The sequence below is a fragment of the Pygoscelis adeliae genome, unplaced genomic scaffold (genome assembly GCF_000699105.1).
Source record: "Pygoscelis adeliae isolate BGI_AS28 unplaced genomic scaffold, ASM69910v1 Scaffold546, whole genome shotgun sequence".
Lineage (NCBI taxonomy): Eukaryota > Metazoa > Chordata > Aves > Sphenisciformes > Spheniscidae > Pygoscelis > Pygoscelis adeliae.
The window spans coordinates 314,949-330,633 of NW_008824951.1; the positions used below are offsets into that span (position 1 = coordinate 314,949).

The following is a 15,685-nucleotide window of genomic DNA, read 5'->3' on the forward strand; positions in this document are numbered from 1 at the left end:
TAAACACCTTTAACAAGAAAAGGGAGGAAATTATTTGGTTTTTTTAACCTGGTGTTTGGATTATAAAAGAAAAAAAAGTTGTTTCACACTTCGGGCTATTGAGAAATTCAAGGTAGCGCTGGAGGTGGGGAGGGGGTGGAAATCCTTCCCATCACGCGTGTTCGGGCGCAGGCTGGAGGTGGTGCCAGGGCTGCATCTCCGGGAGCAGCGGGGACTGACTCTGCTCCCCGCCGCCTCCCGAGAGCAGGGGAGACAGGCCTGGGACATGGGGTATGGGGGACATCCTGCACCCCCCAGCAAGCATCCGGCAGCGCATCCCCTCAGGGAAGGGGGGCTGCGAGGGAGGCGATGCCCTAGCCCATCGACCGGTGGTCCCCCGGGAACCACAGCCGCTTGCTCCAGGAGCAGAGCTGCGACGTTTGGGGTGACCTGATGGCGATGGATAACTGCATGTTTCCCCCTGTTTCAGGGTGGGGGGCGAGGGCGGTGGCACTGGGAGAGGAGGGGGACCATAGCCCCAGGAGAAAACACCTTCTTCCATCCCTGCTCATTTCATAACACCCAGCCATCTGCCAAATCAAGGCAGATTAAAGCCAGCCAAATTCAATTTCTCCCCGCTGCCACTGCAGCTCGGCATCTGGGGCTAAAGTGTCCCCGACAAAGCGAACATGACAGGCACATTGCTTTTTTGTCACATCTAGTACCGTGTTGATCTTCTAAAAGTCTCATAAAAATTTATTGATGTCTCCCATATTGCTGTGATTGAGAAGAAAGGGGCGCGGGTGTGTGGAGCCGGGTGCGCGCGCGCGGGCGAGCATGTGTGCGTGTGTATATTAATGTTTCTGAAGTAGATCTGATTTGATATGTCTTGTTCTATTGTCAGCATCTGTTTAGCGAGGCTTTTTAATACTTTCTGGCTGCCGATCACTCATCCTTAGCCTGGGATGCAGGCTTGCATACAAATTTTGTTATTAAACACAATTCCATTCCTCCTCCTTCCCCAACCTCCGCCTCCCCCAGCTAACCTCCCCCCTCCACCTACCCATCCATCATCTCCCCGGGGCTATGGGGATCTGGGAGCCAGCCACCCCACCGGCGTGCACTTACAAGCACAGGCACTGGGCTTGGCAACATATTTCAAGAGCCTTTTGCCTGCTGCAGGTGCTTTGCATTGACAAATCGAATCATGGGGAAATAATTTATTTCCTAATGCTGTTTGCAGCATGTTAGCAGGAGAATTTACATGAGAGAGATTACTTTAATAACCAAAAAATTACAGTGCAGGCCTCCCCGCCATGTTGGCTTTGATATGTAATTGTTTCAAGTTTAACCTGTCTGGAGGGGGGAAGGTGTTATTAAATCTATAGCATCTCCCGCTAGCGAGGGCAGGCGAGGAGGAGCACCGTGGCGGGGACCTCCTTCCCTGCTAAATGGGGAACAAGCTGAATTAACAAATCACTCCAGCCTCCGGCAGAGCTGCTGCCTCCAAGGTGCAGCTGGAGCAGAGGGGATCTTCTTTCCCTTGCTCTTACGCCGATTTAATCACGTCTCTTTCCTTCCCTCCTTTTTTTTATTGTACCTGAACCTACGCAGGGCCCACCACCTCTATGCCCCTCTCCTTGGCTTTCTTCCCAGCAACCCTGCAGGCTTGCTCTCCGCTTTTCCCCAGGGATGGGAGAGGAGCTGTGCAAGCCCCCGAGGAGGGGGAGAATCGGGATTTGACTCTGCATCGTGTGTCTGGGTTTGGGGGGTTCCACTCGTAGGACCATTTTATTCCAGCTGGAGAAATAGTTGGCGCTGCCCTCCTTTCCATGCCCCTCCGGTCAGGGTGAGGAGGCTCTTGCTGGTCCAGGGAAGGGGAGCCATGCACTTTGCCATTTGACCTCGTGAGATCCCTCGAAGCGCTCTCCCCCTTGCCCACTGCAGCGGTTTTGTGACTCTGACCCCGTTCTCTTCTCTCTTGGCAGCAAGAGCTCCATCCTGAAGGATGCCATGGCAGCGGGCACCCCCAAGGTAAGTGAGCACAATTCAGCACACTTCCCCCCCCCAAGGGATGCTCTTTACACCCCCTCTCCTTCCCAGCCCGCTCCCTGTCCTGCTACTCGGTGCCACCCAGGAAGGTGGCCATGCTTTGGGGGCAAGCCAGCATTGGGGGATGCTCCTGTCCCCATACACCCGCTGGGCTGGAGTGGTCAAGTCCCCACAGGGGCTTTCGTTCCCCGTGCAGCCGAGGGATAGTGGAGCTGAAGGACCCGGCGGGCTGCAGGACTCCAGATTGTGTCTAATGACAGCTAATGAGAGCTGATCACACGCAGGCTGAGCTCAGCCTGGGAAATCATGTGCGGGAGTTCCTGGAGCCAGAGCCATATGCCAGCTTTGGAAGAGGGGAGTGGGAATGCCTCAGGGGGAGTGAAGCACACCCGAGAAGGAGCCCAAATCACTAAAGGACCCCGTCTCGGCTGCATCCCCCTCCCCAGGACCCACCTCCCATCCCCTTGGCTCAGAATGCAAAAATACAAAATGCACAGAGCATCATGGCATCACTGCAAAGGGCATCATTTACTAATCAGCATTGCTGTGAGCTGGACTTCATATGATACGGCAGTGGGAAGGACCAGAGCTCGGGCAGGCAAGTGGATGGCAGGGAGCACTGCAGGGAAGCTGGGCATTGCACGGCCTCTGAAAACCACGCTGTGCTCCCCAAGGCAGGCAAAGGCAAGTGGTCCAGGCTCTCCTATGCTTCTGGTGACACAGTCCAAGCCAGGGAGGCTCCTGGCTTCCAGGGAGGTGCAGGGCATCTCTCCTGGGAGATGACTTCGTGCTTGTTTTAATAGAATCGACTTCAGGTCTCACTCTTCCTTTTTTTTCTGGAAGCTTTGGGTCGCTTTTGGCATGTGATGTCAGAAACGGAGACTGACATTTCAGCTCTAGGTTTTCCCCTTGGGGCTGGGTGTGTTGCCAAGCACATAAATACCTTGTCTGCTCCACCAAGCGAGGGGCTGGGGAGCCACTGTGCTGACCCAAGTTGCCGGCAGGCAGGGACACCTCCCAGGTCAACCCAACAATTTCCCAAGCCCCACAAGGGAAAATAAAGATCGTGGTGATACTCCGTAATGCTCCACACCATGGGCATTCCCATCTCTTGCGTGACTATCCTTGTCTCCCGTGCCCTGTCCCAGGGGAGACCGGAGACCTGACTATTTCTCCCTTGAAAAACAAGCGGAGCAGAAAGCAATCCCCAAACCCACCCGCCGTTGACAATCCACGGAGCGTGAGGCTGCCTTGGGATGTCTCGAAGGAGCTGGAAAGGGCACCCGCAAAATGAAAGCAGCTGGACTCTGCAAGCTTCCCTTTCCCTCCTCATCAGGTCTGAGTGTAGATAACTCAGCGGTCCCAAACACATCGCCTGCGAGGGACAAGGACGGCTAGGAAGACAGATTAGCTGTTTGGAGGGAAACGCAGCAAGTGACTGACAGAGACCAGATAAAGAAGAAGGTCCATTTCACGGCAGGGCCGGGCTTTTGAAGTTTCCATTGACAAAGAATCCCATTTGCCTTGAGTGAGGGGATTAAACTGGGACTGGAGCGTCGTTCTATGTAAAAGAGATCAATCGTCCCCTGTCACCACATGGATCTTTTCCCTTTGCCCGTCACGTCTGGGACTAAGAACATTAACTTCAAGAAGCCAGGAGAACAGGGAGGGAGAGGGTGAAATCAGGAAATCTTTCATTCCCTTCTCAGAGAGCTTGAAAGCCTCTCAGCCCAGGAGGATTCATTATTTCTAGGTGGCTTTTACTGGGAGACAAGTCCTGTGTGGCATGGGAAGGCACACGCTGTCACCTTCACCTGAGCTTGGTATTAAAGGCTCCTTTGTAACTGCATGGGATTGAGGAGGAGGGTGGTGGGGAGATGAAGGCTGCTTTTTCCCTTTGTGCCTACTGAGCGTCTGCAACATGGGGTGGGAATAGCCCATCAGGATGTGAAGTCCCTCTGAGAAAGTCCTGCTGGGGACAAAGCTGGGCCTCTGGGCCACCCTTAACAGGGGTCCCAGGAGGAGGGATGGGGGACAGACCCCCGGGTGGGCTTGCAGCCCATACCCAGGCACCCAGGCATCGCTGGAGGTCTGGCAGGCACTGCCTGGGAAGAGACAGGACCTGTGCCGTTTTCCATCCTGGGCACCGGTGGAAGGAGTCACAGCGACTGTGGGGACTGCCGCAAGGTTTCCTGGCCGGTCCTTCTCCCCGTGCCAACAACAGGACCGGCAGCTCCAGCAGCTCAGCAGCGGGGAAAAAGGGGCTGTACCTCCCCATCCCTCAGGAGCATCCCCTGGCAGCATGGGCAGGGGCAGGCTGGTTCCACTCAGGGACATGGGAACTGGAGTGGGTGCAGGCTGGTGTTACCAAAGGTGTTACCTTTGTGGTCACTGGTGGGTTTAAGAGCACTTTAGGACTCATTTAGGGCCTTTGCATATACTATCATGGGCTGTCACGGCTCCTGTGCTGGCTTAAGGCTCTTACTAGGGTGCAGCTGGGGCAGGGGATTTAACTTCCCCCCTGCTCTGTCTCCTGGCTCTGCTCCCATCCCTTCCCGCCATTGCCCCGGCAAACATCTCTCGTGGCAATAAAAGCCCAGATGTAAACGCATATTCCTCGCTCACCGCTTTCCTGCCCCTGAAGAGCTGTCACTCACTGCATTGGGTCAATTTTCATGGCAATATGTCAAAGAAAATCCAATCACTCAACATGTGATGTGATGAATGCAGGATTATTGTATCAGGTTCTTCTATTATCGGAGCCGACGGAGGCAGTGATGGCCAAGCGAGGGCTGCGAGCTGGGGGGCTCTGGCCAACATGTCTGCCCGCTGCCTGGGCTCCCTCTCTGCGAAGGCAGCTCAGAGGGCAGCGCTGAGCACCAAATAGCTCCGCAGCGTTCAGGATCCTCGTTTGCTTTCTGTTAGTGACCAAGCCCAATCGATGGTGGTATGCCAGTGTGGACAAGCCACTTGGACAAGGAGATGACAAACCTGTGTAGTGAGCCTCAGGATGAGATTTCTATCCAAGCCTGACTGCCACTTACTTAGGAAAGCTGGTGAGAGCAAGCTGGGCTCTGCCAGCCTCTGGCTGGAGAGAAGGCCCTGAGATAGCTGCTTGGTGTCTTCAGGAAGTCCCGTGGCCTGCAGACAGCAAGGGGAACAGCGTTGTCTCCTCCCAGCTGCAGTTCCTGTCCCTGATTCTGAGCTTGGATGCTCACCCCATGGCTTGTGATAGCCTTTGGTGCCTTGATCTTCATGTTGCTGAGAGCCAGGTAGCCCACTGAGCCCCCACAGGTCAAGGTGACAGCTTGCTCTTGCTGGACTGTGCTTTGCAGAAGGCAGAAGTGCAAAAAGGTGCTGAAAGCCCACCTCCTTTGCAGAAAGCACACCCAGCGGCCCTGCTCTTGGAAAGGTTTTCCTCAGGCATTGGACTTCAAGGACAGTCCTGGACATCCGTAGCATCCCTCTCTGATGACACATCTGAGACACCAGGAGGAAGAGGAGGGGTGGGAAAAGAAATCCTTCACCAAGGAGAAGTTTCCATGTTGGTGGGAACAGATGCTTCATGCCCATGGGAAGGGATGGAGGATGTCCTTGCTTTTGCTGAGCTAGAGACCATAGCTCCATGGTCCCGTTCACCGGTCTGGGCTGGGCGTTGCTCACTAACCTTTCACTGTTGTCCTGGGTCACCACAGGGAAACCCAACACCAGAGCCATTTAGGAGGGCACTTTCCGAAGGTGTGTCCGAGCCAGCCATGCCCCAGACCTCTGTGAGCCCAGAGCTTCCCTGCAGCACTCCCCAGCATGGCCAGAGGCCATGTTTCAGGCAGGCCAGGCATCAGGGATATCTTGCAGAGGTGTACAGACACCATGGGCTCTGTCCAGGCTCGTGGCTGCCCAGGAGTCTGTAGGTAGCTGTCAGCAGCATGCAGTTCCCCCAGGCATCGTTCCTGGGTTTCACCCTTACCTTTCCCCTCTCGCCTTAGCTGCCTCTTGCAGGGGGTTGTGCAGGAGAGGAGCACACGTTGAGTTGAACCCATGTTGGTGAGGTGTATGAGCAGTCTAAATCTGACTGTTCCTGTTCTTCCTTGAGCAGCTGGCAGTAACTCTGAGAGTCAGCATTCCCAGGTCCTTCTAGCTACCTAAGAGCACTTATTTGCCGCTGCCTGTCTGGCCTATGGCTCTCCCTCCACGGGCCATCATCTAGGTGGAATATCATCTCTGCCCAGAGAGATCTCAACCCCTGAATCTCAGGATATTAGCTGCAGACTGTTACCTGTCACCTAATGGCGTCCACTGAACTTTCTTATACCCTCTCTGAAAGTGCTGGTACTGACCGCTGAAAGGGAAGAGGCTGGGCTCTGTGAAGCATCCCAGCTCTCGTGGCAGGTTGGGCATTCCCTTTCCACTGCTGCTTCCTAATACGTGACTGCAAACTGCCTTTCCCACTAAAGGTCCAGCCCGTGCACTGGCTCTTGCTGCAAACACTGAAGCGAGCAGCCAGGAACAAAATCCATCTCCCACGCCCAGCAGATGCTTGCGGACGGTTTGTTTAGGTGTGCACCCAGCTCCTTGGAGGGTGCCCGCAGGCAGGTGGCCAGCACACTGCTCCGAGACCTCCGACGGAGCTGGGAACCGAGCCACAGTGCCAGAGCCCTTTGATTCCCCCACCCACCCCCATGATTTTACAGCTTCACCGAGCAGTTTGAGAGAGAATTACAGCACCTAGAGGGAAATTTGACCACTAAAGCCCTCCAAGGAAAAAGAGCTTTGAAACAAGCAAGATTTGGAGCCTTAAACCTTGACAGAATGTCTGTATTAAGCCCTTCCCAGCTGCCTCACTCGAGATGAAATTTCTAGCACAGTCATTTAACTTCTCCATATCATGTCTGACGGTAGGAACAGGGGACGGGTGTTAGGGCCCTCGGGTTTTAACTCCTTCTCTTGTGTCACTGACTTTCTGGGGTGGTTTGGAGAAGTCACTCACCATATCTGTGCCCCCTCCCTCTGTAGCTGTGATTTACAAGGAAAGATTAGAAAGCTAAATCTGAGTGTTGTGGCAAAGCTACGGCCAAGCCAGGGATACGAGAACAGCCCACAGGTACGTGAAGGAGGGGAAATTACCTAGGACGAGTGTTGGCTGGATGTGCTCCCTGCCAGTTCGGGGTGATAAATACCAGAGCCACTCCAAAAAAAATCTCTGCCAGGTTTTATTCCATAAAACAAATTACCCCGTGAACAAACAAAGCCCCTCGCTCCCCTGGGGCCGAACAGCTGTGCCCTCCCATTAGTCCGGGGCAAATCGCTGCGTTCGGCAGGAGGAGCGGAGAGGGATGTGGTCCTGGAGGGGAGCTGGGCAGGCTGGCAGACCCTGGCAGACCTTGGCCAGACCTCTTTTCCCCTCCATCCCCAGTGGGCAGTTCTGCTGGAAAGGACCCCTTTCCCCACTGTGTAGCTGGTGTCTCACCCAAGAGGATCCAGAGCTCGATTGCAATCCCAGGTGTGACTGTAACATGCACAGAAATAAATCAGTAGCTCACATTTCTGTAAGCTTATTCTGCTTGCAGACCGCTGGAATCTTTCAGCAAAGGCCAGAAGCTGCTAATACCATTATTTCTGTTCACTATTCACACCCTTCTCACATTTAAGCCTTTCATCCCCAGCTCCATCCCACCTTTATCTCTGCCAGCTAAAAGCCACTAGATAATTTTACCTCTAACTTTCACAGGAGCAAATGTGGACTCTCCGAAAGCTTCTAGGAAACTCAGCTCTGATAGTAGCATCTTTGTGCAGGGATCCTCCCGCAATAACATAAAAAAATGGCTAGCAGAGTTAAGGGGGAAAATCGCAGCAAGGCCTGGTATCACTCATTGCTTTCGGGTTACAGTTCCCAAGTGATAACAGCTATTAGCAACACTTTGACGGCTTCCCTACCGTGGAGGGGAGGGCAGGAGACAGAAAACATGTCAAGCCATCACCTCCATGTTAAGTGATAAGTACCTATTTAGACGGCAGAGTTAAAGCTGAATGCATCAAGCAGGGAACACTTTGTGCCAAAATAAAAAAAATAAAAAAGGCCATATAGATACATAAAAAGCAGGATTAGGGTATTTGTCCTGCTGACAGCAGCTGTGATGGATTGTTTAAGAAAAATAGACTCCCTGTGTTTTTCCAGGGCTATCAGAAAGCAGGAGTCCAGCACTTTAATACTCTCAAATGACTGGCCTTGAGAGGCAGCAGAATGTCAGCGGCACTGGCTGGGCTCTCCCAGCGCTGACACCTGCCCCGGCTGCCGGTGAGAGGCAGTGCTTAGGGCCGGGGGCGGTGCGTGCCGGCAATTTTCATCCATTTCCTCGGGCCGACGGCTGCACCCTGACACCCGTCCCCTCCCCTCGCACCGCCCCGAGCCCTCGCCTCGAGCACCTGTGGGTCGGGAGCCGGCGGCGTGTTGGCACGCGTGCCCTTGCCAGCATCGCCTCGGAGCTGCCCGTGGCTCTTCCGCCCGAGCAAGGAGGAGCAGGTCCGGAGAGTGATGGACTGGGATCACAGCAGCTGGCACACCAGCTGCATGATGCACGTTCGATTCATGCCAAACCTGCCCGTGTATTTAAATACGTAAACTATATGTTGATCCTAATTGCAATGAGACCGCTGAAACATTTGCAGATGCTGCAACCCAGCTCTGCAGAACTGCACGGTCCGTGGAGGGTGTCGGGAGCTACCAGGGTGTGAACCTCACAGTGTGAGCAAGGCTTAGGTGGCCTCTGCTTCCTGCGGTGCCGCATCCCCAGGGAGAGCCCAGATCCGCGGACAGAGGCAGGTAAAGCCATATACCCAGACATGTCTCCTCCCCTTGGCACGGCACAGCTGGGCTGCAAGGGGTGGGAAGGAAACGCCGAGGAGGGCCATGGCTGCCCAGCACGGCAGGAGGGGCAGGAGGAAGGAGGGAGTACGTGGCTCGGACAAGATTGATGGCCTCGTTGCCATTAAGAAAAAAATTAGCCGGTGGCGGCTATCATATTAAAGGGTGAAGAAGCCGTGAATTATTTTCTTAAAGATCTTATCACTTACAATGATAATTTTACCTTCCAAAAGGCCACTTTTAATGAGGCAAGCCAGGCAAAAAGTCATGATTTAATGCCAGATTTTTTTTTCCAAACACATTTTACTGCTTTTTTGTCCATGTTTAAAAAGCGCCGGTGACCTTTTTTTATTTAGCTTGCCCCAGGTGTAATGCTCAGGCTGATCCTCTCAGGGTTTATAACCTCCGCAGAGAGTGCCTTTACCCAATGGAGAGATGATTTAAAGGGGAGGGAGAAATATGAGGCTGCACGGCCGCTTGCACAAGGCCCTTGCTCCATCTTTGATGCTGGGAGCCGTGGTTTGCCAGGGGAGGGGGGACTGGGGAGGGAGGAGGGTGCTCTCTCTCCGGTAGCCCCACTCAGATGCACCCTGAAGGGGAGCTGGGCCGCACTGGCAACCAGGCGGGGATGAGCTGGCTGGTGGCCTTTCCCCAGGGGGAAAAGGGACATCTCAGCATCAAGGCTTGTTCCCACCACGCCAAAGCGGCTGGTTCCCGAGGTAGGGAGCATCTCCGCACAGCCATACGACATGCCTGTCTGCACACAGAGCACCCAGCGCCGCGGTTTTGGGGTGGGAAGCCAGAATTTGGGTCTGCCCTGCAGCGTGGGCATGCACGAGGGCTGGGAGGCCATGTGTAAAGCTGCCTTTTCTCTCTGCAGCCATCTTCCCAGATGCCGGTCGAGAGAGGGATGGGGATCGTATCACTGCCCCTTCCCTGCTTGCTGGGACCCGGGTGGGAGCGAGCGGTGTGGGTGCAGGGGGCAGCAAATCCTCGGCCTGGCGTGCTGTGGCCGTGCATCCTCGCCACCTAGCCATTGGGAAACAGCCCCAACACTGGGGAATTTGGGAAAAAGAGAGGCCAACATTGGGATGGCAGAGAGGCTGGCCTAATGCAGAAATGAAAGTCACCCTGATGGCGAGTGCCTTTCCTAATCCCTTAGCCCCTGAGCCTGCATCCCTGCCTGCCCCCATGGCTGCCTGAAAGGCGAAGTGTGGCACAGCGCACGGAAATGAGAAAAACAAATGAAGTCAAGTTTCCTAAGAGTGAAGGGGAAGTGTGACTTGGCATCTCTAACGCTGTGTTTAACATGCCGGCGAGGTATTTAGAATTGAAGTGCTTGCACACAATTTAAAAATAGACAGTTTATTAATCTAAACTGCAAGTGTATGTAGAAGAGGCCTCGAGATTGACATCTTTGGGATTAGTTTAGCCCTGCGTTTTTCCAGAGGTCATCGCCATGGTGCTCAGGAGGTTTGTGGAATAAATGGGGCCGGCGTTCTTCCCGGGACCACACGCTAAAAACTAATACATAACGTTTAATTTACTGTCTCCATAGCTAGCCCAACCATTTTTCACATAATAATATTGGATTAGAGCTACCAGAAGCTGAGGGGGGAGCTGGAGGCGGGGAGGGTTTGTCTGTCTGTTGCCGAGGAATGGGGAGATGGGTATTTTTTCCCCTTCTCCAGAACATTGGAAGACAAAATGGATTTAACCCTCCCAGCTCCAGGGTGCTTGGCTTATTAGAGGAGGAAAAGGGCATTAGCACCCCTGCAGTCAGGGCTGCTGTTCTGAGTCACAACTGAAGGCTTTGAGCTTCCATCCCTCCATTTTGTAGGACATGTGCAATCCTGTTTCTTCAGAAATGGTCCTCGTTCTCTGCTGAGAAAATAAAGAAACTAAACAACAGCAGGAGCTCGGGGTCTGCACTCTGCTTCACATGGTTATCAGAGGGCTTCTCCAGAAATAAATGAGCTGCTCACCAAAACCCATCGCCGGCTGGGTTTGGCTAACACATGAGGCAGGAGAACCCCGTGCTCTGCCCGTCTCTCTCCTGGGAGGCGGAGGCCGGTGTCTCGGGGCAGACCTCGCTGCGTGCCCCCAGCCCCACCGGCTCCCGCTGGCCCTCCCAGCGCCTGGCATCCCCGTCGGGCTGAGCTGAGGAGCGTGCCAGCCCCGAGATGAGGCCAGCACAGCCCTCGGTGTTGGCAGGAGGGACCGTTCCCCGGGGAGATAACTGAGCACCCCAGCAGGTAATTCCCCCGTGACCCCTTTCAGGACATCACGTCTCTGCACGGCCGGTAGAGCCATGTTTTATGGCAGAGACCTGCAGTGCAGACAGGGATGCGGCTCTTGCCCTTGTGGCAGGGGCGGGCGGGCCGGGCGAGGGCTGGCAGCTCGTGCCGGTGGGGTTGAACCCAGCATGCCAAATCCTCCTCCCCTGCCTCCATCCCGAGCGTGCCCTCCCTCCGTGCCCACGGCAACCGCGCTGCCATGCTTTTCTTGCCGGGAGAGCTGTCCGAGCCCGGGGGATCGCATCCTGCTGACTGAACCGATTTGTATGCTGAGTCATTTTTCCACTTGCTCATATCTTTCCAAAAAATGCACATTTTTTCATGTTTCATTTCAGCCCAGAGGCAAATGTTTCTGGAATACTTGCCTTTCTCCAAGGTATTATGTTTTTTAATAATGTTGTCACCACACTTGACCTGTCCAATTCAGATGATATCTACACTTCCCTTTGCAAACATACACATATCTGAGCAGTCATTTATTGTCGGGTCTTGCCAGCTGATTCTCAGAAACAAATATCTGGAGAGCTGCATTTCCGCTGTACATTTTTTTACAATGTATTGGGCTATATTTAGCCTACTTTAGCTAATTTATATTTTAAATTAGAATTTTAAATTGCATTTTTCCCTCAAACTCTTCTAATAATAAAGTTCACTTGCAACTCAGTGTACGTTTTTTTAGATGCTGTCAAACTCCCGCAGAAATTTTCCCGCTAGAGTTCACCGTGTGTAGAATTTAGACTTACCTACTATTGACTTGAAGTTTATCAGTGATTTCTTAGGTCTCAAATATCACTGATCTTTTTAACCTTCTAAAAGGCCCTCTTTTTCTGTGCTACTTATTAAAATAAATAGCATCATTACAGAAGGAAGAGGTAGTTGCACTGCAAAGGTGCTGAGAGCTTTAGTGCGGTTTACAAAGCGATTGAGAGATTTAGTGGCACTTAGAGGGGCGGAGGAGGGCACGTTAGCACCGCTCCACGTCAGCACACCTTCACCTTACCGTGTGAATTTCTGTTGTGGTCCTCACGCATCATTTCCAGCAGGGACTGATTCTGCCCCCAGCCACCAGACCTGGGGACAAAATGACCACCCCTTTGTTGCCTGATGCATTTGCACTTTGCTAGACCCTGCAACCCGGTCCCCTCGTGGGGCAGGGTCCCACGGGAAGAGCAGAGCCAGCCCCACAGCCTGGCAGTCTGTCCCAGTGCAGCCCCACAGCCTGGCAGACGCTCTCCGCGGCTTTGAGGCCGGCTTAGCGAGAGGCAGAGAGCTCGGCGACGCTCACAGCATGAATTTCTCCTTTCTCTTGCAGTCAATTTTGTTGTCGGCCTCGATCAAGCGGGAAGGAGATTCTCCAACAGCATCACCCCACTCCTCAGATGACATCCATCACTCGGACAGATACCAGGTAAGCAGGCGGATCCTGTCGCCGGTCTCAGCCTTGGGCAGAGAGCCAGTTCGCCCCAGTGCCCGCAGCTCTCTGTGTGTGAGAGCCCGGCTCTCGGCTCTGCACCGGTGCCCCGGCTTGCCTGCCTGCAGCGTGGCGATGTGAGCACTTGGTCCCTCACATGGCTACAAAGGCGTGCTTTTGTCTGCAGAGTCCTCCCAGCTCTTACTTTAAACCACAGCCATGCAAAACTGCTTTAAATCTTTGCAGAGGTTTCTGTTGCATTATACTCATCATCTCGGTCATTGCCATGGCTATGTTTGTCATTACTTACCCTGTGCCACCGGGAAACTTTCAGAGAAGTGATTTTTTTTGTAAAACAGTGAATGATGTCAGCCTGCAGCAGGCCAAAATTCTCCATTTCACTGGTGTGCCACTGCCCAGCAAACTGACTGGTGACTCCCACCCGAAACAGAAATGGTTTTGGACCATCCACGCCCATGCCAGCGTGTTTTATAGAACACCCTCTGCCCGGAGGAGCAGCAGGTCTTGACTTGTGACACAGTGAGTAAAAGTGGAGGGAGATGGAGCAAGAAAAGAAGAGAAAGGCAGCAGCACAAGTACAGCTTTGCTTGTTGTAAGTCTGTCTGTATTTTTGGGGCGGGCTGTCACACTTGACTCTGACTCAACACACATCCAAACTGTTTGGCTGCAAGCCTGTGCTCAGCCACTGGCTTCAAGTAAGCTCTGAAAGGCAGCAGATAAACGAACAGTGCTCTTCAGCACAGACCCAAGCATGCCTCTACCTGCCGTGTGGACGGGCTGGGTGGGCCATGGCTGTACCAGCCTGGCGAACGCCCATCACCCTGTATCCCGCGGTGCTCTGCAGCGATACCCTGTGCCCAGGGTCAGGCAGACCGTCAGGTCGTCCCGCATCGGCCACTTCACGTGTGCCAGGTCTGTGTTTGGATCTGCGGAGGGAGAGGCTGATGACCAGTGCTGGGGGCCTAACCGAGCAGCCCCAGTTAAAGCATGTGTTCCTGAAGATAGGTCCTATTAGTAGCAGATTTGTACCTTTGTTGCCCATTATTCTCTCCTCTGTCCTATTTATTGGTTATACTACCAAATGTGGGCCAGATCCTCCGTTGTTTGCTACATATTCCCACGTAGCCTTCAGCTACAACTTGGTGTCACATCACAAGTCGCTTTACCCTTGTATGAACAATGAGACCTGGTACAAAGTAAGAGAAGCAAAACCCTCCAGAAGATACAGAAATGCCTGATTCGGGTAATCCCGCTCTCTTTCCTGCCTGTTTATTAAGCCTAAAAAATAAATCACCTTCTTTCCGAAAGGGCGTGGAAGATACTTTTGCCATGGCCCCCTTTGTTGGAGAACACCCCTCCCTTCCCGCTCCTCCAGACTTCAGTCTCTGTGAAATTGGTGGTCCCTTGCAGTCCTCCGTTCCTATAAATTTTTATTATGTCATACTTGAGGACAAATATTCTCAGCAGAAGCCCCCTCTATGTGCTGAGTCTAGCTAGTCTCTAATGTGTTTTAAGTTTGTGAGTGTATTTTATGGAGGGTTGCAGCCCTTAATGCAAATGTGTAATGGGAGTTGTAAGTCTGCACTGCGGGGAGAAAAGACCTCTGGGGCCTGATTTTCATTTACGCTTGTGCCGGCTGCGTTATGCTGCTCTGGCAGCGTAAAGAGACCTCAGAGTGGGTGCCAGGGTTGTGTAGAGCCTCGGTGTATCCTTAATAAAGCCACAGTATGAAAGAGAAGTCAGTCTTCCTGGCTTACCAAGTAAAATGCTCAGGAAGCAGAGCAGAAGACTCATGGTGGTGACTTTAAGGGCTGCAAAATTTAGCTTTCCATATGCAGAGGTGTGCTGGAATTATGAATGTCCCTTGTGTTATCTGTGATCTAATCGTGAATATACGGTGTATTAGTAACATGCCAGAACGTGAGTTATTGGCGTGTAGGTTTTCAGAATTCCCATGTCTCAGTTTTCTTAGTCCTCATGCTATTACCATGGGGATATTTAGGGAAGAAGGAGATTTATGAATAGGAGCGCTACAGGAATACGGGCTTGCACAGCGCTCGGGCTGCTTGCACTGCTCCCCGCGCTGAGAGGGAGCTGCAGTGGAGGCGGTGGGGCGGCTCCGGGACGTGGGGAGGGGGGATCCCCTTGCCTCCCCTGTGCCAAGCCTGGTTGCTTGAGTTTGGTACGTGGACGCCGATCGGACCGAGGTGGTGGCAGCTGGTGTAGTGCAGGACCTTGTGATATGGGTCAGTGGTGGGTGCTCCTCTGAGATACTGTATGTCCTGTCAGTCGGGGCTTTTCCTGCGCTCCGAGTAAAAATAAAGCGGTTTTAGTTAGATTTAGGTACAACCCTGAATCCCCAGTGGAAAAATCAACAGCAAATTGTAAGTCATTCACCATACTGCAAAGATAACATTCCAGGCTTGGAGGGAGACCACCTTGCGTGGCTCAGCTGAGCCCACAGAATATTTGTGACCGAATAATATGTGGAGTAAGTACAACTGAAAGCCTAAAATCCTTGTCCAGGAAAGGCTCGCCTCCCTCCACCTGAGCTCAGCAGTGAGCATGCCTCCTGAAAGACAGCTTAATTAATTAACAAGGTAAAACCAACAAACAGCAGCTTTGATTTTTGTAAGTAAGCACACGTATGAAAATACAGCTGCATTTCAGCTTGCAGACAGAGCTGGGATGTACGATGCAGGTCAGCACTGCGCAAAGCTTACCAGCCAGCACCTCAACTTGCTGACTGCCCATCATCTTCTGATACAGCAAAACATACCGGGGTTTTTTTTCTTTTCCCTCTGAAGGAGTGGCAGATTGTCAGGTGCCAGAGCAAAGACCCAAAATGTAGGTGTGATTCCAAGAAACGAAGTCTGGGGAGTCCGCGGAGGGGGGAACAAACGGGATTTGCGTGTGTAGGAGCCTGTGCTGCCCCATTTCTAGCCCCTAGCTCTGCCCTACCCTCAGGCTGGTCCACTGGGGCTGTCCCCCACCACAGCTGTGGGAAAGAAATCCACCAGCCGGGTTTGATTGCCCAGGTTTGCCAAAATGCGGAAAGGAAAA

General features: G+C 53.1%; 1 protein-coding gene across 1 annotated transcript in view; it reads left to right on the top strand.

Moving 5' to 3' along the window:
• The window catches only part of LOC103918306 (E3 ubiquitin-protein ligase Rnf220-like), a 163,352-nt gene extending 150,316 nt beyond the window's left edge, over positions 1 to 13,036 (top strand). Inside the window, exons 3-5 of the mRNA XM_009325604.1 lie at positions 1,968 to 2,013; positions 12,503 to 12,598; positions 13,022 to 13,036. Of these exons, the coding sequence (XP_009323879.1) occupies positions 1,968 to 2,013; positions 12,503 to 12,598; positions 13,022 to 13,036 (157 nt within the window). The remainder of the gene's footprint in view (positions 1 to 1,967; positions 2,014 to 12,502; positions 12,599 to 13,021) is intronic.
• The last annotated feature ends 2,649 nt before the right edge of the window (positions 13,037 to 15,685 follow it).